The sequence below is a fragment of the Salvia hispanica genome, chromosome 4 (assembly GCF_029641045.1).
Source record: "Salvia hispanica isolate PSC_SH4W2 chromosome 4, Shi_PSC_v1, whole genome shotgun sequence".
Taxonomy (NCBI): Eukaryota; Viridiplantae; Streptophyta; class Magnoliopsida; order Lamiales; family Lamiaceae; genus Salvia; species Salvia hispanica.
Genome location: NC_142695.1, coordinates 40,359,369 through 40,383,534, shown reverse-complemented (window position 1 = coordinate 40,383,534; position 24,166 = coordinate 40,359,369). Strand labels below are relative to the sequence as shown.

Sequence of the window (24,166 nt, the reverse complement as noted above, 5' to 3'; positions counted from 1 at the left end):
TCAGCACCGACTCGTACGGGCTGTCCGACATGGAGCCTTCTCCCGACCGCCCCTCCTCCGCCGCCGCACCTCGCCACCGCCGCTCCCTCCGCCGCCACCGCCGCCACCGCCGCGTCTGGGTCCGCCACGAAGAAGAAGCGGCACGAGCCCAGAAGTTGCCTACAACGGAGGTGTGTGAAGAGTTCGCCTCGGGAAGGACGAACTACTCCGACCCCGAATCCATCGTCTTGACGAGATGTTAGATTGATGTTTCGGAGGAACCGGTGTACGCCAACAACCAGAAGGTGACTGCATATTGGGAGAGCGCATCGCCAAGAAATACAACGCGGCCAAGCCGGCGTACGCGTACAAGCGCCACAGGGAGCAGCTCTGCAAGCACTGGGATCAAATAAAGAAGCAGGTAAATTTGTTCGCGGGGGAATACGAGAAGTGCGAGAGGGAGCAGGGCAGTGGCGAGAGTCTCGCGGATATGCGGGACAAAGCAATGCAGTCGTACATTTCATTGTACGGCGATTTCATGCACTACCAGTCCTGGACGCTGTTGAGGGACAAGCAGGAGTTCGTTGGTGGTGTGATTCCCCAATCGACGGCGGCGAAGAGGAGGGCGTCGAAGCGCACCCTCGCTGATTATACAAGTAGCGATAGCAGCGCGTCTCCAATGGACCTCAACAATCCGGTGTTCGAGGATGAGAGTTCCGACACACCAATGTCCTCCCGACGTCCCCCTGGCGTCAAGGCTGCCAAAGGCAAGGGCAAGGCTACATCCTCCTCCGCCGCGCAGCCCGACCAGGCCCCGTCGCCGACCCCGAGTTCGACGCCGTCCGCGACTTCGACTGCGGCCTCCTCCGACTACAGGACTTTGTTGGACGCGCACACCACCCTCATTCAAGCGACCAACCCAGCTCAAATCGAAGGCATCCAGCAGATGATCGATGGCCTCAGCCGCAAGTTGAGACTACTCTAGACTAGCCTCCTTTTTTTTGTATTTAGTGCTTTTTTTTATTTCTTAATTTGTAACTTTTTTTTAATTAAGTAAATTTAGTATTTCTCTTTAATTTTGTTGTTTTTATATGTTTATTTTTATTTACATTTGCGAACCTAAAAATATAAATAGAAGTAAAATGCTCAGGGCGGGATATAGTAGGAGAAGGATAAAATGGTGACGTGGCAGTGCACGGGGCGTCGCTTAGAGCGTCCCATTGTGGATGCCCTTAAAATAAAAAGTGCTAAAACCAAATGAAAAGGTTGATGCCTCGGAGATCTTGGTGGAAGATAATCATCAGATGGTAGTACCATCAAGAGTAGCAAATATGATCTGCATCATTGGCGGACCGATTTAAAAACAAACTCAAATCTAATCGAATAGTAATCACAAATCGAAATCTTATTGGCAATCCATCTGAGTTTTTCATCAATAAATGTATCAAATTTATAGATATGAATCGACGTGCATTGGTTAATAGCCGATTAGAAATGATGGAGTTGCAATTTCAGACTTCAAATAACAATATGCAATTGTAAGATAACCGTTTAATCAAACCAATTCTTAGAAACAATGAAAACCAAATCTTAAATTGAAGTAAAAGTGAGAGAGATGTAGGGCAATACCGCCGCTGTTTGCTGCAGAAACAAAAGCAGCAAAGCGACGGAAGAGCCCATTGATTTGCGCCGATCACACAAACGTGCGCCACGTAAAACCTCTCTCGTGGAATACCACGCCACCCCTTCTCTCCCGGGGGAAGCGCTCGGCCTACGGCGCTGCTTTCGTTTCCATTTGCATTTCTCCTTCCCTTTATTTATATGTCCCAATTTAGGGCTAAGCTCTCACTCAAATTCCTCCTCTACCCCTTTATCCTTTTCTGTTCCTTTTTTTCATTTTTATACCGGAAAAGGAAAAATGGCTAACTTGATTTAACAACATTTTTAATTACTAGTTTATTTAAAAATGATTTAATCATCGAATTTATTCTCCTTTTTACTAATTTTGTTATGTTTATTTCAACTTTGAAAATTTATTCATTATATTAAAAATCATTTATGTTTCAATTTGTTAAATAAGTAATCAAGACATTTGTCTTCGTGCTTTTCTCTATCTTGTTTTTTTAAGTACTTATTTATGTATAGTCTTTTAAATTATTTTTATGACTGGGTAGTCGATTAGCCGACACCATGTACATGGTTGGTCTGCTTATTATGCTTCGATTTGTGTCACTCAGTAATTATTTTTAAAATTTAATATTGAAACTTTTCATTCTATGCAGGGATGTCAACACATCTCGCAATCTATGGGCTAGCCAAATATTCCGCTAAATTTAGTGGTTTAGGATTCGAAATTTTTAGTTCGATAACTCGATTAGCTCGCAATCCAAGTAGGTCTAACCCGAAAGTAGACCATGGGCAAGAGACTAAATACACTTATTAGTTATTATTGTGATTATTTTACTTATGTAGTGGAAATCCAGTGCATTAGTCCATACCGTCACGCAGCCATTTCAAAATTAGTGGAGTTAACAAAATTCTACTTAAGACATAATTTTGGGAAGTTACCGTGAACATTCAAACATTGGAAAGTTATGCATTCAATCTCTATTGAAACATAATTTTGGGTAATGCAATTAGTACATAATTTACATCATCAAACTTGGTCATGGGATTGCTGGACCTCCAACACTTATACCACATCACAAATTAAACCATTTTTTTGTTGCATTTTCCGAAAAATCTACGCTTGACTCAGACATCGTCTAGCCTCACGATTGTTGGAATTTGCCCATTGTTGACGAAACTAATCTTGTTCAACCTCACACAGCCTAGGACCTGCTCCGGAAGCTCTTCTGGCTTCTGAGCCTGTTTGCAACGGCACAATTTCAAATTCAGTATGTGTACCTACCTTTAATACCAATTTTGAATACTTGTGTGGACGATTGTTGTTGGCTGATAGACCATCATACACATCCAAGCATATGTAGCACTTCTCGTGTGCCAAACACAAATGATATTTACCTCGTCCCAACTGAGATTGGTCGTATTTTCGAATACATGAATGTATGTAGATTTTCTTAGAATTCTAACTAACCTGAATTGTCAATCCAAGATCCAATATTCCATTGCCTAACCGCTCACGGAATGCATCAAGTCCCTTCCTTGCTATGAAGCTGAAGTGATGAATGTCAAGATCAACCTCAAAGTAGTTGGGACCCTGTGTAAAAGATCAAGATTTATAGTAAGATAATATGCAACTAGGAAATGAAAAAACAGCACTAGAGATAGTCAGTCCAATTCAATCCATAAGCAGAAGAGATCCCTCACCTCATAGAAGCTGTGCTGAGGGCGAGAAAGAACAGGCTTTTCATTGTACGCATTAAGAAGCTTTCTCTCCGTATTATTTGAGACGAGATCATCAGGATTAACCACTCCAACCATGATTTTCAGTCTTTCTCTGAAAGGAATAGTTGATTCTTTTCTGTAGCCTTTAACAACCTCCTTTTCGTCCTCGATAAATCTCTGCAGCCAAATATTTGATTTTATAAAGAAAATGCATGATAGATTGCTGCAGGAGCACAAAAAATGTACTGAATGATAGTACCTTGATCATTTCTTGGAAATGGGGAGATATGTCGTTCTCAAAAGTCTCCGAGAGCTTAAAATATAGCACGAGGCTCAAGCCCTCCCCGTCCCCTTCGCCAAGAAACATAGAAGGTGCATATGTGGGAAGCTGCAGCAACACAAACAAACACATCAAGCCGGTGTTTGAGAGTCACATTACAATGATCTATTCTTGAATAGGACAACACAATCACCTGAATGTTAACAATTAGCAGTGGGGGCACTCTCCCTTCCGATTTTATAGAAGGCAGTTCCAAGTGCTGAGCAATGTGGTTAATCTTTTTCTGGCATGCAAAAAGATCCACGCCGATTGGAATGAAAGGAGTGACATCTGGTGCAGGATTCTTCTTCTTGTCTCTGCAAAACTACATCATTCAGACACTAGTTCCACCAACATAGAATCATGTGTCTTAACATTTTTAACAGGGACGATGCGTACTTGAAAAAGCTAGGTCCACGGAGCTTAAACGTGGATGGCAGAATCTCGGACCAACTTCCAGGAGTTGGCTTTTCGTCAGTTGTACAAGGAATCAATAAGCCGGCCCTAGGGCGATAAAGATACTTTGTTGCTGATGCACCTGTATCGAGTTATGGTAAAATCAGAGCTGGATCTGATTGTTCACTTGGGAACATAATAAGATTCAAAGGATACTTACAAAATTCATTTGTTTCTTCCTCAATAGACTTTTGAGTGATGGAGAGCCTGATAATAGTTGCTGACTTTCTTTGAGATTGGGTTTCTGCGTTGTGCATCTTGTTGTTGACACTTAAGGTGGGAACCAATGCCGGCAAGACAGACTTCAATATGGTCTCGGACGTCTTATCATCAGGCTCACTAGTATCAACTTTGATACCGTTAAAACTTAAGTAGGCCCGGTCTAGTTTTAGTGTCTTCACGGAACCAGAATCTTCACTGTTCACTAAGCCAGAATGCTCTTTTCTTTGGGTATCTATTAGCATTACTCCATCTTTGCTTGAGAACAAGTCTTTAAGATTACTCTTGCTATCTACTTCACAGTGAAGAACTTGCCCATTTGCATATGGGACATAATCTACACAACAAAAAAAGTGGAATGATGGTGATCCCAATAAGTTAACGCTAGTATGTGACTGTTTTACCTCCATGTACACTACTAAAGTCATCATCAGAGACGGATTCCAGTAAGCTGACTGTGTCAAACCATTCTTCCTGGTACATTGCTGTAGAAATAAGTATATCGCGTCATTCTTTAACATAGCCATGCTCATAATCCTCAAAGCGTATTAGAAAGAAAGTTTGCCAAGAACATAGGAGACTAGAATTCTGAGTTTAGTACTCAAGTATCGACTTAGGGAAAAACCAATTTAAGAGAAGAAGATATGCATACCATTGACATCAATTTGACTGTGGTGAAATTGAAGCTGAGTGAGATGGAAAGTAGAATTAGAGACTGATGATCTACTGCATTTGGTAGTTGTGTGGACAAACTCACTAACGGCGAAATCTGTGGCCATGTGACCTCCCTTCTCTGAAGCTGATTTCACGTGTCTCTTTTTGGAGCGTCCGTAGTACCTCCTTACTCTACTACTTTTTGATGGTTTAGTTGCTAAATATGGAGATGATACACAAGCACCCATTATAGAAATTCAGTCTCTAAATATCTGCAAAATATAAGGTGCGCCTCACTATTGCATACATTTTCTTGAAAAATATTGCTTGCTAGACTCACATACCTTAGCATGACATTTATGAACAACGAAGCACCTTACAACTGCAACAAGTGCAGTCCTCCCCCTTCAATGGGTTAGAGATGAGAAAAAAGATCCATGAATTGCATTCTCCACTTCCCCGGATGAACTAAAAACACATCAAGAGTGCTAAGTCTGAGCCTAATTCAGAAAGTTATGGAAATTCAACCAAGCAACCAACATCATATCCATCACTATAGACCATTTCCAACTAGTAGTGGCATACCACTTGAACTAAAAGATAGCAAACATCAACAGATGAAAGAATGTAACACACCATTGTTGTTGATACTTTACCTAAGTGTTCACAAGGAGATCAAACATCAAATATTTGCTACTATGATACTACTATCATTGATTAAAATCATTGATATGAATTTAAGCATTATTAACATTTGATAAATGGGATTGGAGCACCGAAAAATAAACTAATACAGTAAAATATAACAAAACTGTCATTTTTAAGAAAATGAAAAGTAGGACACATAGAAACATACAACAGGTAAAGATAAATAATATCATCTCATGTCAGACAAGAATCAGAACAGAAGCATCAATAATACCATTTCAAGAAAATGAAATCTCAGAAACCTCATTCATTTATATGATTAGAAGAAGAAATTTACATAGGAAACTCAACCAAAAATACATGAAAGACAAAAACACACACACAGTGTGTGTGAAAATGAGAGAGGGTAGGGTGAGACCTGTAACAAAGGGTATCCAGGGGAAAGGAGAAGTGGGGATCCAAACAGAAACTTTCTCCAGTCTAATTCCCTCCCTTTTTCTTTCCCTTTGTGTGTCTATTAGTGTTGACGATACAGAGAAGAAAAAGGAGAGATGGGAGATAGAAACGTTGTTTGGACAGTTTATTTGGTGTATTTCCCTCCTTTCTCGTTGTTATTACAAGTGTTGAATCCACCTTATTATCCGTCTTATAACCGCTATCCAATCCTAAAGTATTGTGTTTTTTTTAATTCCAATCAAATGTGTAGTATCATTCAACCATTAATATTTAATAATGTTATTTAACTGTGTGCATTGTTTAGCAGGAGCACGATGGAGTTTGGATTTTCACTTTCTAAAATCATGCAAAAGTGTTGCGATATGATTTTTTTTTTTTTTTTACTCATTATTTATGGTGTTTACTCACATTATTTTCGAAATACCTTTTGATACCGATCATTTCACTTTTGAAAATATTATACTATCTTTTACAAATTTTTAGGAGATCGCAATATTGACATGTACACCAAAATTACACATTAATTATCCAAATCATGCGATAATCACCACAATTACTCATCGATTACTCAATCAACGTATAACTTTTCAAGAGATGTGAACGACAGATATGCAAAGAACTGTGGAATTTTGCTTGCTATCTTCTTCCAATATCGTGTGCATTCTTTAACTCATTTGCAGTTGGTATTTATTTATGTAAGAAATCTTTAGGTAGCTCGCGAATAGATGTGACATTTTGCATTGTACTAAATCAGAACAACTAATGATTGAAGACGAGGAGATTTTGACAAAAAAGCCAATGACCCTATTGACACATAAATAAATAGGTGCAGTTTTATGAACACAACGAGGCTTAAATTTTTTCTGTATACAGTTTTATTGAACAGATAAAAATGTCTGTCTTTAGGGAGTTTATAGTTGCGGGGCTGACTTCATACCAGTATATATGTAACATCCCTCTTTTTCGAACCCTAATTTTTGTGACAGTGGAAATTTTTGCATTAAATGCTTTTAATGCTATGATTATGTGGAATTAAATGATGAGTGATTTGTTGCAATATTCTTTGTGACCTAATTGCGAGATGGAGTTGAGTTTGAGTTGAATAGTCAAACTTGTTGAATATGTGACGTGGCTATTGAATAGTCAATATTGTGGAAAATATGTCGTGGTCGTGGAATGGTCAAAGTCGTTGGAAAATGTGAAGTGGAGGTGGAAATTCGAATATGTGGATATTTTAATGTGGGGAGAAATAATAATTGTGGTGAATTATTTTCCTAAGGGATGAGTGAGAATTAAATAGGAGCATTATTTAATTATGTGGAATTTTCGACCCCTCCTATTTATTGGAAAGAGATCTTATTTTTCTTGGATTTAATTATTGCTTGGGATAATTATCCAAATTAAATCCAAAGTCCGAATATTTCAATTTAATTGATGAAATTTTCGGCCCCTATCATTGTTTCATGGAGATTTTCGAAAATCTCTTATTAGGGGAGAATGGATTATTTTTATTATATTATTTGATCCCTTGTTTATTCTCTTCCATAAATAAATTCAAATATCCTAGCATATCTTGTCATTGTCAAATCTAAGGAGATCTTACCATATCCTAATTTAAATAGGATTTTTATTAAATCCCTTTGAGGAATTGAAACTACACGCCTATTCCATATTTAATTGGGGAGATTATTATTTTTATTCTGCTCCATGATATTTTATTCTACTCCGTGAAATATTCAAATTAAATCATAGGCTAATTTAGTAGCCTAGAATTCGAAATCCCCTATTTTCTCCTAGTAAATCACGCCAAATTCAACCAACAAATCTCTTCCAAATCTTGATTTATTTAATTATTAGATAATATCTTGCACTCTATAAATAAGAGTGAGAAACCTAACCCTAGCATCACTAAATCACGCCCCCACTCCCTCAATCTCGATCTCTCTCTCTTTCCCACTCTCTCAAATTTTTCTCCTACTTTCTCCATTAATTCTTCATCTTTTGGAGAAGGATTGAAGCTGCAATTCGAGAATTTGTTGAAGAATCAAGATCCTACTTGTTTTCTACCGATTGTTCTATTGAAAAGGTATTTTTATTTTTGATCTTCTCTTCTTCTACCGATCAATCGGTGTTCTTGAGTCCACATGCATTTAGAACGAGTGAAGGGGAAATTAATCGGTGAATTTGGATGCATGTGTATGTGTTGTGACCGTGTGTGTGTGTGTGCACGCCTCGGTAGGCGTGCACATGTAAGGGGTGTGTGTGCATGTGTTGTGTGTGGAAAACACTCATGCGTGACATGATTTTATGTTAAATCTAGAGTTGTGTGTGGATAAAAACAATGTGATAATCGTACTTTGATTTTGAATGGAAATATTGAAAATAATCGATGGGAAAAGGGAAACGTGTGAACATGCATATTTTGATCCATGATGTGAGGCTTATTTGAAATACATGAACTAAAGGTGATAGCTCGCGTTCCCGGTGTGATAACAAAAAGAAGTTCGTTTTTGAAATCGAGGTGGGCTTTATTCTTAAAACTCTCTATTATGTTGCAAATTTATGAAAGTGGAGCAATAAGGGTGGATTGAACTGTTATGCCATGCCTATGATTATTTTGGATATTGTGTGTGCCTAATGCCTAGATTGTGAGTACGCTCCATTAGGCTATAGGGCTATATAAACGAATTCGGGTCTGAGTAGGGCCGCAAACCCTATCAGGCTAGTGTACACTGGAGATCGGGAGTCGTCCTTGCTAGTCGGCCGGTCTCGTGAGCGAAAGTGTGGCCACACTTCGTCGCACACTCGCACCATATGAATTGTTGATTAATGAGAAAATGGGAGGTATTGTTTGACTGGCCAGTCCATGAAATATTTTGTGATACTCGATGCTATCTTTTCAATTAAATGCTAAACCTCGAGTTCACTATGGTAAGGGTGGCATAACTATTAAAATGTTTTGGCATGAGTCCACTGAGTATGTTTAAAATACTCAGCCCTGCATGTGTTTTCCCTATGTGCAGGTTGAGCGGGGATGGGCGATCGGTGGTGTTGAGATGGTTGATTCGAATAAAATGGATGGTTGGGATTTTGAGTGTAGTCGTGTCCTCACACATGGCTTCGTTTTCTCTTGGAATGCTTCCGCTGAATATTTTGAAACTTATTATCTTTGGTTGGTTTGAACTTATTTCTTCGAATTAGAATATGGTGAATTATTGCGTTTTGTTGGAGCTACAATAAACCTTTGACTTTTGAGCTTAGCCTATGTTAGCTATTAAATCTTGTTTCTCGTATTTAAAGCCGTTGACATATTATCTTGATACTTCATTAAACACTTGGTCAAATCTCTTTAAATGAAACTCTAGTCTACATTCTTGTCGCCTTAAGTTCGCCTAGTTAACAGTCGTCGTATTTATTATACCCTAGAAATGCCGGGCTGTTACAATATATCACGAGTAGAGTGCAAAGGCAGAAAATGACATACAATCTGAAATAAAAGAACCAACAAAATGATCCTAATGCCATTCTCAGTTAGCAGCTCATGGATTCACCAAAAGGCTAAAGAAGCTCTCCGATACAAAACTTGTCCGGACATTTGTAAGCAATTGTGACCAGTGTGTGGCAGCTAAACAGAATTTACACACTACACGAACTTGTTTCTACATATTATACACATTAGTATGGCCACGAGTTCTTACAGAGGAAGCTAAATGCGTAAAAAACAAATATGCTGCGTTGAAACAAAGCAGAACCTCAATAGTCAGGAATATTGGCAAAGCGGTATCCTTGCGCACCTCTCCACGAGTAGTAGGCAATCCGAGTTTCATAAAATCCTACAATCATTTCATAATAGTAATCTGAGATATGGAGGATTTCGGTTATAAAGTATTTATAGGTTTAAAGCATATTGCACCAAAAACATACAAATCATAAAAAGGTCTGCTAACGGGTGGAGCATATGAGTTAGGGATTACCCCAGAGGAAGACCGCGTTAAGCACTATGTAGTACTTACAACCATTCTCTAGGCCAAACACAGGCAATAAATAATTGCACAAAGAGGTTATCGAGTTACCTGGCAGGAAGGTAAGTAAACCCAGTCCTAAGAGGCCATAAGCTTGGGAGAACTCCCCTCCCATGTGACCAGTGAAGATGAAAACTGCAAGCAAGAGAAGCAGGCACCCAAGTAGGAGCAAAAAGATTGCAAGAATTATTGATTTCCAAGGAACTCTGTCATAGCTTCTGGGAGCATAATCAAATCTGGGGTCATGTCGATTTTGACCACCACCATTATAATTGCTATCATCAGCAGCAGCAAGACGACTATACTGGACGTTCCGCCTGGATGCCATTCTTGTAAGTCTTTGGTTATACAAATACACCTGGAAAACCTCATGCAAAACAATAACACGGCTTCAATGCAAAACGCAAGAGGATATATTTGAAAAGACCAACAAGGGTTTATAGAGTAAACTGTAAAGCCAAATGACATCACCAACACTAGAATAGAGAAGTTTTGTCTTTATAACAGCAGATTATAATTAAGCCATTTATTTCAATTCCTCATATGTTTACTTATTTAAAGTTGCAAAAACTATAAGCTTAAGAAACTGCAATAAACCAACACATTATATGAAAAATTATATGCACTAAATGCTTATGCATTCATTCAGTCAAATATGATAGTGCTCTTAAAAGTTAAAACTAGAGTGAGATTCAGCAATATTCATAGCCCTTTACTTCTATACTTTGCCAATTGTTCCAAAATAGTCCACATAGAAATAAAGCTCATGCATAGCAAAATGGCTATTGTGAACAATATCAAAATCTCATATAGATGTGAAGTACAAATCTTAAGAGTTCGCTAGTTAAGGAGTCCATGATGAATAAATTCCTATCTGTTGATATCCCTAAGAATGAAAGCTTTCCTTGTGGATCAACCAGAATTCATAAACGTCTTTTATCTAAAATTCAATTGGATCAAAACAATATCACCCCAAATAAACATAATCAGCAATAAAGTTCAAAAATCCAAAATCAACAAAATGCTCTTTCCAGTTTCCACTATAGATACATAGTACATATCATTATTCCAATTGTTAGATACATAACACCTAAACAGAACAATGACAAAACTTGCAGATCTCATTACAAAAACCCTACAAAGAGTGAACGGAGATGGAAAGAAGAGCACAATTCCACGGCGGCAGCGGCTGGGAGCTGACGGTCGGCCGAGAAAAAGGAAGAAAAGGGGCGGAAGTGGTGGTAGATTGGTGAGTTTGCCGGCAATTTGAGGGAGAAGGAATTATATAGAGAGAAGAGTGATTGCTAAAAAGAGTAAGCAATAAGTTTCATAAGATCCCTAAAATCCTCGATGATGATGATTCCAGCATATTAGAATTAAGAATCAGTCATTAAATGTGTGAGAATTTACCAAGGAAAAGTCGCCGGCGGCGGCGCACAGCTGAGAAAAGTAAAACCGCAGAGCTCAGTTTTGACTTTTGAGTTTTCTGAAACGGGGGGATATAGTGGAAGAGAGCGGCGATGAATAAGTCGCCGGAGTTGAGTAAGCGTAGGATTCAGATCATAAATTCATGTTATTCAACAAATCGTACACATATTTTGGATCACGTATAATAGTTGGTTTGGAATTTGGATGGAGAGGGCCAATTTCTCTTTTTTCACTTCTCTTTTGTTATTGGACCGTTATATAACTGTTTTATGTGTTTTTCCTATCTCGAGAAAAATTTGTTATATGTCTAAAATATTCTAAATAATAATTTAACTATTTGAATAACGCTTAAAACTCCTAAAACTCCATCATTATCGAATCATTTTACATAACCTTCAAATCAATAACTTGAATACTAAACAATTTATAATTTTGATGTTCTGTAATCTTCATTTCTTGAAACCTAGTCGCGAGAGTGTTTGACGTTTTTTTTCTGAAATTATAATTTCGAAGGATTTTTGTAGTTCCTAACTTAAATTAATACTTTCTCTATTGATGAAGAATAATTTTATGAGAAATGAGAAAGATAAACTTATTTACAAGTATACATAATGGACATTTTGAGTGAAACAAACTAAAAAAAAAAATCATAAATAGGGTGAAGAAAAACAACGAAATACATAATATTGCACTTATCGTACCGAAAATATCGATATTTTAGTGTATCGGAATTTTTGGTAGTCGTACCAAAAGATTTTGGTCCTGTAATAATATCAATTATCCAATACTATAGTATACCGACTCTTTGGTATATTGGTTTTCGGCATATACCGTATAAGTAGGAAAATTGATACCGTTACAGTACCAAAATCTTTTAGTAAGTGATACCGTATCGGAAATTGCGGTATACTAAAAAATCAATATTTTCAATACGGTAAATGTGATAATTCGTTATTTTTTCAAATCCCTATTCAAGATTATTACTCTTTCCGTCCATGAAAAATAGGGCACTTTGTGAATGACAGGAGTTTAAATGTAGAATTGGTAAAGTAAAAGAGAAGGGAAAACAATAAGAGAAGAGAAAAAAAAGTAAGAGAGAAATAGTATTAGTGGAATGTGGTGTTCATATTATTAGTAAGAGAGAAGGGAAAAAAGTAAGAGAGAAGTTGTTGAAAACTTTAGTTATTTGAATGTGCCATATTTTTCGTGGACAATCAAAAATAGCAAATGTGTCCTATTTTTCATAGATAAAGTTACTATTTTTCTTTTTAACTTGTATCACTGAGATGTCCACTTTGAAAATAAATTTATCTTCTGTCTTCTCGTAAAAATATTCTTTCAATAGAAGAAGTATTAAATTAGGAACTAATGATCTAACTGTCTAAGTGCGAATTAGTAATTTCATTAGTTAGATACTACTACTAACATACAATCAAAGGGAAACACTCTTTCACTATCATTTAATATTATAAATAGTTATTAAACAATACTAATATTAGTTTTTATTAAAGGATATTGATATCTAAAAGCATAAATTTTAGTCAAAATTTAGTATTTTCCACAAACTTTGCAATTTATTTGGCATTTGTTACGGTATGTCTATCATCATATTTGACTAACTTACAAGACTTTTTTATTATACTTGGCACAATTAAATCAATATGGTTTTTTACATAACTTTCTCCTACTTGTTATGAACTTAAAGAGTGATTTAAAATATCATAAAGCGTATCACGGTTGCCCACGTAAAATAATATTTTGATGAAAATATATTATTTGAGTTAGTTTGGGAAATACCAAACAAAATGCAAAGTTTGTGATATTCTAGACCAATTTTAAAGTTCATGGGAAATACTAAATTTTAGCCAAAGTTCATGGTTTTAGAGACCAATATCCCTTTATTAAATTGATTATTAAAATTTATTTTGTTTCAGAATAAATACGATACTAACTTTATGTTTTATTTATAATTCAATTCAATTTAATTAATTATTTTATTCCACATAATAATTAAAATATCATACTATAATATTTTCTATTTATGCTAATATTATAATTTATTTACAATTCCTTCTTTATTTTGGAGTGCATGTTTCCTTATTAAAATACATTAGAAAATAAAGAAAATTCTATAACTTAGAACAAAAAAATTTCATACATCACCATATATCTTCTCACTTCGCAAAATTATTTAGAAATAAAATGCACCGCCATCATCATTTTTTAAGATACAATACAATTTGTTTTAAGATTCTTCCAAAAATAATACTTATTAAAACAAAATACTAAGTACTACTATTATAGATTGAATTTCCCTGGTCGACGATATCTTGCAATGTCCATAATTTGCAAAGGCCCAAAAATATAACATCAATTCCCAGTTCTATAAGTTTCTTTGGAATTATTAATTTGATTCTAAGTTATTTAATTTTATTCTATTTTCTTTATTCATGCAATAAAGAAGAAACTAGAAAGTGTAAATAGTTATAAAGTTAACCTAAATAGAAAATATTACTCTGTATATGATAGTTTAATTTTTATGTGGAATAAAATAATTACTTAAATTGAACTAAACTATTACAGTATAAATTATAAAATTTAGTATGCATTTTGAAACAAATTAAATTAGTAATCAATCAATTTGATATAAATGGGAAGGATTAACAGAGTGAATGTGTATATATAATACTATAATATATCGAAGTAATAAAAGAAAAGGATTCCACGGCCATTTTCAAATGCCACCATATTTTTAATTTATCGCTTTAGATTTCTCAAAGTCAATCTCACAACCTCCCTATTTAAAATTCATCTTGACTTTACTAAAAATAAAAAAAACTGATTAACAAGCTTAATGTCACTAAATATCCATCTTTTACGTCCTATTACTTAAAAGAAAATTTAATTGTTTTTGTAATATGTACCCTAAATTTCAATATGATCATGCCTTGTGATTTAAATAAGATATAGTGTCACCTAAAGATTCAGGGGTCGAAAAATGGACGAGCGATTATTATTGATATAAAATGTATAGTTTGGGATTTAAATATTTATTTCTTAAAATTTATAGCAATTGTTTACTTCATTAAATCCACTTCTATAATTCTATTGGTATCCCATACATTACACCACGCGTCAGCATGTGGACCTTTTGAACCCCCTCACATATAGAAATAGAAACTATACTTGTGCTACAATTGCAAATTTGCAATGCGCAAAAAGTAGAATAGTTTTGAACCATTTGAACCTTTTGTGATGAACCTTTATTTAAGTTTGCTTTCCTTTCTGTATAGTGAGGGTTCAATTGCTCACTCCATATTACATAATCGTACTTCATTTTACATTATAAAATTCCATATCAATTAAGCTATATATATGTAGTATAATAAACCCCACACCTTCACCAAGAATTAGAAACCAGTCCTCTCTCTCTCTCTCTCAATGCCGCAAAACGCAGGAAACACCATTTTCACCACCATTTCCGGCCATTTCAATACCGGATTCCGCAGCCTAGGCCGCGATCTCTCCCGTTCCGCCCGGCTGCAGCTCATCGATCAGCTCAACAGAATCTTCGGCTCTGCAATTTTCATTCTCCAAGCATTCATACAGCTCAAATATCAGGGCATCAACGATCACGCCCAATCCCTCTTCGCAGCCTATCCGACAGCAATGCTCGTCGCCTTCGCCAGCTCCGCCCTCTACCTTCTAGCCTACGGCGCCGTGCTCCGATTCCCCTGCCACCGCTTCGCCTCTCTCGCTCATCACGTGCTCGTCTCCTCTGGCTGCACCGCGGTGGCGTCTCTGGCGTCTGTGACGCTCTTCGATACAGCGAGGCCGCTCGTCTACGCTGTTTTGGGATCGCTCGCTGCCGCCGGATTGCTGTATTTCTTGTATCTCAAACTGGTTGAAGAAGAAGATGAAACAGGGCTTTTGCCGTTCCTCCCTATTTGAATTAAATACCAAGGGTTTTTTATTCATTGGAAATCCGTATTTCTCATCACATTCATAATAATATCACTTACACAGTCATTACTACACGATCACTCGGTGCAAAACCTCAATCCCAAGTATTTCTGCCATTTTAAAGTTGAGGATAAGTTCGACTCCGTGATCTTTAAGTTGTCCCTTCCATTATTTACCAAATTACAGGGTATTTCATGATTCACATTTGAAAAATCATGTTTGAGGTGTAAACTCTGTCTTTAACTCACTTTAATTTATTTATAAGAAGAATTAATATGTTTTGTGGATGTCGCGCTTATGGAATTTGTGTGACGTCGGGACGTCTCGTCCAAATGAATCTCCCAAAATTGAAAATTGGGGTTTCCAAAACCTAAATTAGAGTTGGTGTTTTATTTACTAAATCTAATCATTATTAATTTAAGAAAATATCCATCCATAGAGATCTTTATGAAAATCATATTAATATGATGGAAATAGATAAAAAAAAATGTATTTAAATTATAGTATAATACTACTGTATTAGTTAATTAGTTAATTAAGAATAATCCAAGAAATAAAATGTTACTACTACTATTGATTTCCATAACGATTTGAACATAAGTTAGTGGTTAAAATTCAAATAAGTATAATAAATTGAAAAAAAGTAATACACTGAAAAAAGCTTCACAAAACCTTACGAGCTCATCATCCAGCAAAGTAAGGGCGATTCGTCCTCTTTCCCGTCACTCACACCTAATCACCCTCACCCAACTCATCAATTTTATTTCTAGCACCAACTCCCGGTTTTTAGCATTCTTCTGCGTGCTTAGTTTCTGTGTAAGTTCACTCTTATATTGATTTTGCTTGGGCTTTGAGCTCTCAATTTTTTTCCTCTCTATTTTATTAATCCTCCTGAACTAAAGACCAGATTTTTGGAATCCCTCTTTCTTTCTTTCTTTCTTTCTTAAAAAAAAATTGTTGTAAAGATGGATTTTCAGATCTGAAGCGGGTCTGTGCGGGTCGCTGTTTTGTGGAGCTGTGCAATTTTTAATTTGGTGAATTGTTTTTTTCCTTGCATAAATTGGAGCTTTAGGGTATTCTGAAATGCTGGCTGCTTTAATTACGATTTTCTGTTTTGGAAGAATGACCTCTTTTGTTGCTTCAATTTGTGATTTGGTTGTTTGTATCCGAGTTCGGATTAGCTGTTGTTGTTTAGTTTGTATTGTCAGTGCTGCTTTCTACATGCGCCATGAATTGTTGATTAGGAAACCTGCTTAGCAAGATAAGAAAGAAAATAAGCAATTTTGCCCAAATTCGCTTATTTACCAAATTGGAATCCTCTGCTTCAAAATGTTATGAACTTAGAAAGGTTTAGTGCCTTGGTATCATGATTGCTCCTCTCAAGCTAAATTCATCTGATTTTACCTGAATATTTCACTTTATGATCATTGCTAGTAAAACTGACATTGGAAATTGAAAATTGGAACTGCTCACTTCTCTCAAAGATGTTACATAACAGTCTTGTTTCTGTCTGTGATTACTTCTTTGATGCGTCATGCTTGTTTCTTTAGAAATCAGTGCTTCAATTCCTTCATTTAAATGGACGGAAATGGAACAATCCAAGATGGTAGAACTGTTGATTCATTCTTGCGGAACTACAAGCTCGGGAAGACTCTTGGGATTGGCTCATTTGGTAAAGTTAAAATTGCTGAACATGCATTGACTGGCCACAAAGTTGCTGTCAAGATCCTTAACCGCAAGAAAATTAAGAATATGGATATGGAAGAAAAAGGTGAGTCAGTCAGATAAGATTGTGATGCTTATTTACTAGTGCTAATTACTTTGTGAAGATCAACGGGCTTTGTTATTCTGATCATTCGTCTATTTTTGACGCTTTTCAAGGCAAAGTAGACCTCAAACATTAATAAATACCTTAAACTGGAAATTTGCTATTTACCTTAGTTTAACATTTTATTGGGCAATATCTGTTTCTCTTTGGATTTTTGTAACTTCTTTCATCATCTCCAGCACTAGACATGGCCTATGGGATGATTCACATGTGTGTTCCTACGTTTCATCTACCTGGATTTTACTGTATGGAGAACTGCACAATTCTTTTGATGAGACACCTTTGGTACTTTTTTCACTGTATATATTTAAATGCCTCTACAGATACTGGGCTACAGTTTTGGCATCTATTGCCAATTACTATAGTTTTACTAAAATTTCAACAAAATTAACCTTTTAAAATAATGAGGCACAACTGAGGATGGACACTAGCCAGTAGTTGGAGATTTTGTAAATCAAAATCTCGAATAGGGTCAAAAAAACCAAGGGCGCCACCCCCTACAACACCTAATTCTTGTCTCTAGAACTACTGAGATAGGTGACTTTCTGCGACAACCGTCCACTTTGTTCGGAATTAAGTAGAGCTGATAAAACACTTGGTTGGGGCCACTAAGTGTCAGTGAATTATATCTATTCTAAGAAAATTGCATGTTTTAGTGGTATAATGAAAGTTAGGCAAAGGTCAAAGGTTGGGTCTCATTAATCTTTAGTATCCACTCTTACTCTAATCCACAGCTTGAGGCAAATGAGAATGGGAGTGATTATTGTGGCAAATGGGCAGCGGGGCTTTGTTTCCCTCATTTTTGAGGGGCATGGTTGACTCCCCATCTATTCCTCTAAAGCATGCATTTTCTTTCCGCAACTCCCAAAAAACCTAATTCAAAATCACAGCCTCCTGTCACCACTAAGCAGGTATGATTATTTCTAGGATATCATGTAGTAACATAATCAACCTTGAGGATGTTCACATAGACATTTTTTTTCCTTCTGTTTAAACTAAATTGGACTTATTATTTAAGATAAAAAATTTGTTGTTCATCAAAATTGTAAAGGGCGACAATTAATTCACTGCCAATTACTATTAAATACAAAACCACAAAATCAATTAGAAAACTCGAATGTTAAAATTTATTTAGTACTAGTAGTGTTGTGTACATTAAAACTTTATATGGATAAAAATTTGGCATTCGAAATTGTATTAGGGTAAGATGACTGTTGGATCAAGTGATTGGGGTATCCTTGAGCTCTGTCCTTCTATGATGTAGGAAAAAATAACTATTTCTTTTTATTCCCCTCGAGTAACAGTAAAAGAAATCTATTGGAGGTAAATCCGGAGATATTAGGGTAAAATTCACCATTAGACAAAACCTTTAGGGAAAAAATGTTCCCACCTAGAAATTTAATTGCCACCTAAATCAATATAACTAGCTAGCTTGATTTATTTTCTCTTTAGTTTGTTAGTCATCCTGGCTTTACATTTATTTGACCATGCTGAAATCATCTAAGAGTGGGTTTTTTTCCCTGCAGTTCGAAGAGAAATCAAAATTTTGAGATTGTTTATGCATCCACATATCATTCGTCTCTATGAGGTCGTGGAGACACAATCTGATATTTATGTCGTGATGGAGTATGTTAAGTCTGGTGAATTGTTTGATTATATTGTGGAGAAAGGCAGGTTACATGAGGATGAAGCTCGCAATTTCTTTCAGCAGGTTGGATCCTTTCTTGTTTAGACAAATAGTGATGTTTCCAATTCTAGTCAGTTTATTTATGCATTTTCTAGAGTCCTAGTCATTCTGCTGGTGGTTGCAGATAATCTCGGGAGTGGAGTATTGCCATAGGAATATGGTGGTTCACCGGGATCTGAAGCCTGAGAACTTGCTTTTGGATTCTAAATTGAATGTGAAGATTGCTGATTTTGGGTTGAGTAACATCATGCGCGATGGTCATTTCTTGAAGACAAGTTGTGGAAGCCCCAACTATGCTGCTCCAGAGGTGCTTAAAGTTTTACAAGAAATAAAAAAAGAAATAAAAAGAGTGGGAGAATATGGAAGGCTCTGATATTGCCTTTTTTTTTTCCCATAGGTTATATCTGGTAAATTATATGCGGGGCCTGAAGTGGACGTCTGGAGCTGTGGTGTTATTCTCTATGCACTTCTTTGTGGCACCCTTCCCTTCGATGATGAAAACATTCCTAATCTTTTCAAGAAAATTAAGGTATATCCGGCCTACTTTTGGGACCCATTACTGTGTCTAATTTGGAGCTCAGCAACAGTGGTAGTTGAAAAGTTAAATTGGTATCTCTTCATCATTTTTCTGTTGTTTGTTGCAGCAGCACTTTAGCTTACAACTGGGGATTTCGAAATGTGAAACTGCACTTGATTGAGTACTTATTACTGAATTTCTTACTTTGATTCTCTGTGCTCATGTCAAGACTAATGAGTTCGATCTAAGTATGCCTGACTTGCTTATTTCGTTTTCTAAATGATCTATCTGTTATTAGCTTTCTTTACCTAATTTGAGCAAGCTGTGAACTTGCCTAGAGTTGAATCAGTATAACCTAGCTAGCATTCGAGCTTCTGACTATTGCAAGTCTGAGGCCCCCAATACCAGACCAAGATAATTCTGAATCCCCTTTTAGTGCTCTGTTGTGTTCTTACACCATAATTTTCTTGCATTTACTGCCTAATTCTGTTGTTAAGTTATATCTAGGTAACTGGACTTATATTCATATAATTTATTTTGTTTAATTTATTTGCAGGGAGGAATTTATACGCTCCCCAGCCATTTATCGGTTGATGCTAGAGATTTGATTCCTAGGATGCTTATTGTTGATCCAACTAAGCGAATGACTATTCCCGAGATTCGTGCTCACGCTTGGTTCCAAGCTCATCTGCCTCGCTACTTGGCTGTTCCACCGCCAGATACAACACAGCAAGCTAAAAAGGTCAATATAACTCATATTGCTCAATTTAGATATTTATATCGTATGCATGATGTTTCTTGGTACACATATGCTAATCTAGGAACATAACGACAGTGACTGAATATTTCTGAGTTTTTGTTTTATGTCTTTTAGTGATTCTACCAGTATTAGGTCTTTTCCGCAAGTTGAAAGTTATAATTTTCATCCCATGAATGTTCCAGACATCATGTTTATTATCTGATTCCATTGCTCTGTGGCTGCATGCTATCATATCGTAACAGAAATTTGATTTTTATGTCTATTACGGGCAGATTGACGAAGAGATTCTTCAGGAAGTGGTTAATATGGGATTCGACAGGAATGGACTTCTCGATTCTATTCAAAACAGAGTTCAAAATGAGGTCAGCATATGGCTGTAGCCTAGTCATCCTTTATGTTCAAGCTTTCTTATATCTCGACTGTGTTTCAGGGTACTGTTACGTACTATCTGCTGCTGGACAACAGGTTCCGTGTTTCTGGTGGCTACCTTGGATCTGAATTCCAAGAAACTGTGGTACGCTCTCACTTAGCTTTGGCTTACATAAAAATCCAGTTTCCAATTTCATGGGCTTGTAATTTGTGTTTTTCTGATCTCCAGATTTTGATTTTCTGATGAGTATATTTTTTTCCTTTAGGTTTATGTTCTGAGTAATTCTTAATTGTGTAGGAACACGGATATCATTCAACTAATCCAAGTGAAAGTGTAGCCTCTCCTGCCGGGCAACGATCTCCTGGAGCTATCGATTATCAACAATTTGGGGAAAGGCAATTTCCATCTGAGAGGAAATGGGCACTTGGACTGCAGGTGAGTTGGCATGGTTCTCTTTGTATTTCATTCTTGAAAGGAAATAGGCCCGTGAAACAGAGATTTTCTATAAGCTGGTTTAAAATCCTTAAATGTTCTTAGAAGAACAATTTTGACAATCTAATATTTTTTCGATTTTGGGCATAAAAGTGAAAAAAAAAACGAATTCAATTTCTCTTAGTTTGATATGATACTTCCATCATTTTGGCTTCTCTGTAGTCTCGAGCCCATCCACGTGAGATAATGACAGAAGTTCTCAAAGCTCTGCAAGAACTTAATGTATACTGGAAAAAGATTGGGCACTACAACATGAAATGCAGATGGGTTCCCGGCGCTTCTGGTCATGGTGAAGGAGCAGTTAATAACTCTATGCATGACAGTAACTATTTCGAGGATGAATCTTCTATCGTTGAGCATGATGTCAATATTAAGCCACAGAATGTGGTCAAATTTGAAGTGCAGGTAACTTTTTTTTTCATGACTTTCGTTATCTGCGTTATGGTATCATAATATGAGTAACTCTATTTGGATTAATCATGTTTTGTGTCCCCAACATTTAAGCTATTTCCAGAAAATGTTTTCTTCAAAAAACCCTTTGTGAAAAGTTCGATTTATGCCTGCATGACCATGACATAATCTGACGACTAAATGATAGTTAACTTGGCAGTTTGTTAGGTGAATTTTTGTTTAATTGATGTGGATTGTTTTGGGATTATCATATTTTGTGCCTCCAACTTTCACGTTGTCTTTAAAAACCCTTAACTTAAAATTTTGACTGTCCCATTTGTTGGGGATATTTTGTGGTGGACGTTGAAATGATTAACCCAATAATAACTCCTTAATTAAACTCTAGTTAATCTAAAACCCCGGCGAGCTGACTTATCGTTCCGTTCATGATTATGTTAAACGAGACACTAATCAAAGTTTTTGCACAGTTTGGGTTTTTGAAGAGAAATTGTAAGTTGATGACATTTTTTGGAAAACACCGGATAGGTGGATACAAAACATGATTAACACTAAATATTTTTGAAGAAATTTATAGTTTCTTACTCGTATTGATACCTTGTGAGTTGTGCCAGAAACTAACAACTCGTACATTGATTAGGATAATGCTATTTTGTTTGCTAGTGTCATTTTGAGCTGTTATCGTCCATTTTTATTTGTTCCATGCTAAAAAATCGTCTAATCCTTTTCAGCTTTACAAGACTCGCGAAGACAAATATTTGCTTGATCTGCAGAGAGTTCAGGGTCCGCAGTTCCTCTTCCTTGATCTATGCGCTGCATTCCTAGCGCAGCTACGTGTTCTCTGAAGTTGTGCAGTGAAACTTCTTCTCGTCCGGGGTGGAGAACAACAAGGTGATGTTTGTGTATATAATTGTTACCAGCTAAGTACCGAATCTCCGCCTTAGAGATGAACGTTGTGCCAAGCCAATAAATTTTTGCTCTGATACACTAGGAGTTGGCTCCTGCAACGACAAGTTCTCATTTCATCTACTGTAACTTTATTTTATGCAATCCTAAAGAGTTCAAAGCATCTCTTTAACACCTAAAAAATTTCTAGTAGTCGACCTATGATAGGTGTAACTTTGCATATGTAATCATGTAATAGAAGTTCAACTAAAAAGATGATCTTCTGCAGCTTAATGTTTTATGTTTCTTTTCTCAGCAGTTCCCCCAGTTTTATGGAGTACAATAATAAGGGCTGAATGTTTTGTTGTATTTGATGTTGTATAAATAATCTGACATTTCATCATAGGTTATTCCCTTAAAATGATAGCACCACACTTCCAATTTTTTGTTTTCTTTACTTTTATTTCACAATTCCAGCATTCTGAATCTTGTACTAGTGAAGGGTGTCCCAAATCGATGTGTATGCATCAAACTGGTGTTGATAATAGTTAACGAAGCACAAAGGAGGGAGATTGATTGAAGCCCAGTCTCCATCATCAAGATCGGACATGCCTTTGCTGCTGCTCACCATATCTTCTGCCTTGGATTTACAAGTATTCCGGAGCCTTGAGAGCTGCTCGGAGTCGTCGAGAGACGGCTTCAATTTGAGGCACTCTGTAATCCCAGTGAAGGCATAGAGAGATGCTGAAAACTTCCTCTCGTAGTTCATCCTTTTCATGTCCTCACTCATCTCCTCTGCCTCTGCCTCCACCTCCGTCCTCTTTGCCATCTCTTCAGCAATCTCGAAAGCTGAATACCCACCCGACCACCCGGTTTCATCCACAAACTCAAAGTCCAAGATTCCAGTGTTTTCACTGGATTCCTGGATCAAGTTCATGGTGCTAGTTTGCACTCCGTGGCTCTCACATGTTTCTAGAACCGGGCACTCGTCACCACTAATCGCTCTGGAAAACTTTTCCAATGCGAACTCCTCGTAACTAAAATAAGGGAAATCAGCAGCTGCCTTGTCCAGCAGCTGATTTTCCTGATTTTGATCGGTACAGGGAGATGAATAAGGTTCAAAATTGTTATTTGTTGCTAAGGCACTGTTTCTTGCCTTAAGCCTGCTGTGTAGAAGGTTGGTGATCTTCGAAGGGAGAGCCGGAGAAGAAGACGAAGAATTTGGACAAGTGGGCCAAAAATTAGTCCGAGTGTTGGCCCCACGGAGGAGGCGGGCCGCCTCATCGTATGCCTTGGCAGCCTCCTCTGCGGTATCGAACGTGCCTAGCCATACTCGTATCTTTTGTATGGTATCCTTGATCTCCGCCACCCACCGCCCTGACGGTCGTTGTCGGACCCCTATGAACCGCCTCCCGGCTCTCTGGACACCCCTGAGCGCTGCCGTGACATCTCCGCCGTCAGTGTTGGCAGTTTCATACTCGATTGGCTTTCTTTTCCTAGCCATTCTCGTTCTTGTTGTGGTTGTTAAATGGGTTAGTATTGTTATTTTCTTGTACTAGTTTTTTTTAGGTTTTATACGGATGTAGTAATAGAGAGCCAACGTCAGACAAGCTGAACTAGTCTTCATTTATTTGGTCATACTCTTTAATTTTTTTTATCACAAATTTAGTTTACTTGACATTTGGACAATCTATATATATATAAGAGGGATATGAATGTATTTTTTT

At 36.8% G+C, this 24,166-nt stretch overlaps 4 protein-coding genes and 1 non-coding gene across 9 annotated transcripts; 1 reads left to right on the top strand and 4 right to left on the bottom strand.

Annotated features, from left to right (window-relative positions):
• Window positions 1–1,249: 1,249 nt before the first annotated feature.
• On the bottom strand, window positions 1,250–1,329 carry LOC125197579 (small nucleolar RNA SNORD24). Its single transcript, XR_007172116.1, has one exon. It is a non-coding gene; the product is annotated as a small nucleolar RNA SNORD24 (small nucleolar RNA).
• Window positions 1,330–2,549: 1,220 nt separating this feature from the next.
• On the bottom strand, window positions 2,550–6,163 carry LOC125197330 (uncharacterized). Its single transcript, XM_048096064.2, has 11 exons — window positions 6,042–6,163; window positions 5,320–5,443; window positions 4,974–5,247; window positions 4,726–4,806; window positions 4,263–4,658; window positions 4,046–4,184; window positions 3,801–3,963; window positions 3,587–3,715; window positions 3,310–3,504; window positions 3,077–3,199; window positions 2,550–2,847 (listed from the first exon to the last, which is right to left on the bottom strand). The coding sequence occupies exons 3-11, from the start codon at window positions 5,221–5,223 to the stop codon at window positions 2,734–2,736; spliced, it is 1,590 nt and encodes a 529-aa protein (XP_047952021.1). The 5' UTR covers window positions 5,224–5,247; window positions 5,320–5,443; window positions 6,042–6,163; the 3' UTR covers window positions 2,550–2,733.
• Window positions 6,164–9,589: 3,426 nt separating this feature from the next.
• Window positions 9,590–11,776, bottom strand: LOC125193075 (uncharacterized). 3 transcript variants are annotated; one of them, XM_048090794.2, is made up of 3 exons: window positions 11,512–11,776; window positions 10,153–10,468; window positions 9,590–9,912 (listed from the first exon to the last, which is right to left on the bottom strand). In XM_048090794.2, the coding sequence occupies exons 2-3, from the start codon at window positions 10,427–10,429 to the stop codon at window positions 9,833–9,835; spliced, it is 357 nt and encodes a 118-aa protein (XP_047946751.1). In that variant the 5' UTR covers window positions 10,430–10,468; window positions 11,512–11,776; the 3' UTR covers window positions 9,590–9,832. The 3 variants fall into 3 exon arrangements, with proteins under 3 accessions (XP_047946751.1, XP_047946750.1, XP_047946752.1); XM_048090793.2 differs by having other exon boundaries at window positions 10,153–10,459; window positions 11,512–11,774; XM_048090795.2 differs by lacking the exon at window positions 11,512–11,776 and adding an exon at window positions 11,241–11,504 and having other exon boundaries at window positions 10,153–10,459.
• Window positions 11,777–16,147: 4,371 nt separating this feature from the next.
• On the top strand, window positions 16,148–22,757 carry LOC125195139 (SNF1-related protein kinase catalytic subunit alpha KIN10-like). Of its 3 annotated transcripts, none has more exons than XM_089056345.1 (11): window positions 16,148–16,308; window positions 17,043–17,263; window positions 18,847–19,031; window positions 19,132–19,314; window positions 19,405–19,536; window positions 20,081–20,266; window positions 20,557–20,646; window positions 20,715–20,798; window positions 20,952–21,089; window positions 21,309–21,551; window positions 22,286–22,757. In XM_089056345.1, the coding sequence occupies exons 2-11, from the start codon at window positions 17,071–17,073 to the stop codon at window positions 22,397–22,399; spliced, it is 1,548 nt and encodes a 515-aa protein (XP_088912471.1). In that variant the 5' UTR covers window positions 16,148–16,308; window positions 17,043–17,070; the 3' UTR covers window positions 22,400–22,757. The 3 variants fall into 3 exon arrangements, with proteins under 3 accessions (XP_088912471.1, XP_088912472.1, XP_088912473.1); XM_089056346.1 differs by lacking the exon at window positions 16,148–16,308 and adding an exon at window positions 16,327–16,526; XM_089056347.1 differs by lacking the exon at window positions 16,148–16,308 and adding an exon at window positions 18,055–18,231 and having other exon boundaries at window positions 17,127–17,263.
• Window positions 22,758–22,932: 175 nt separating this feature from the next.
• LOC148928641 (ethylene-responsive transcription factor ERN1-like) lies at window positions 22,933–23,943 on the bottom strand. Its single transcript, XM_089056731.1, has one exon. The coding sequence runs from the start codon at window positions 23,941–23,943 to the stop codon at window positions 22,933–22,935; it is 1,011 nt and encodes a 336-aa protein (XP_088912857.1).
• Between the last annotated feature and the right edge of the window lie 223 nt (window positions 23,944–24,166).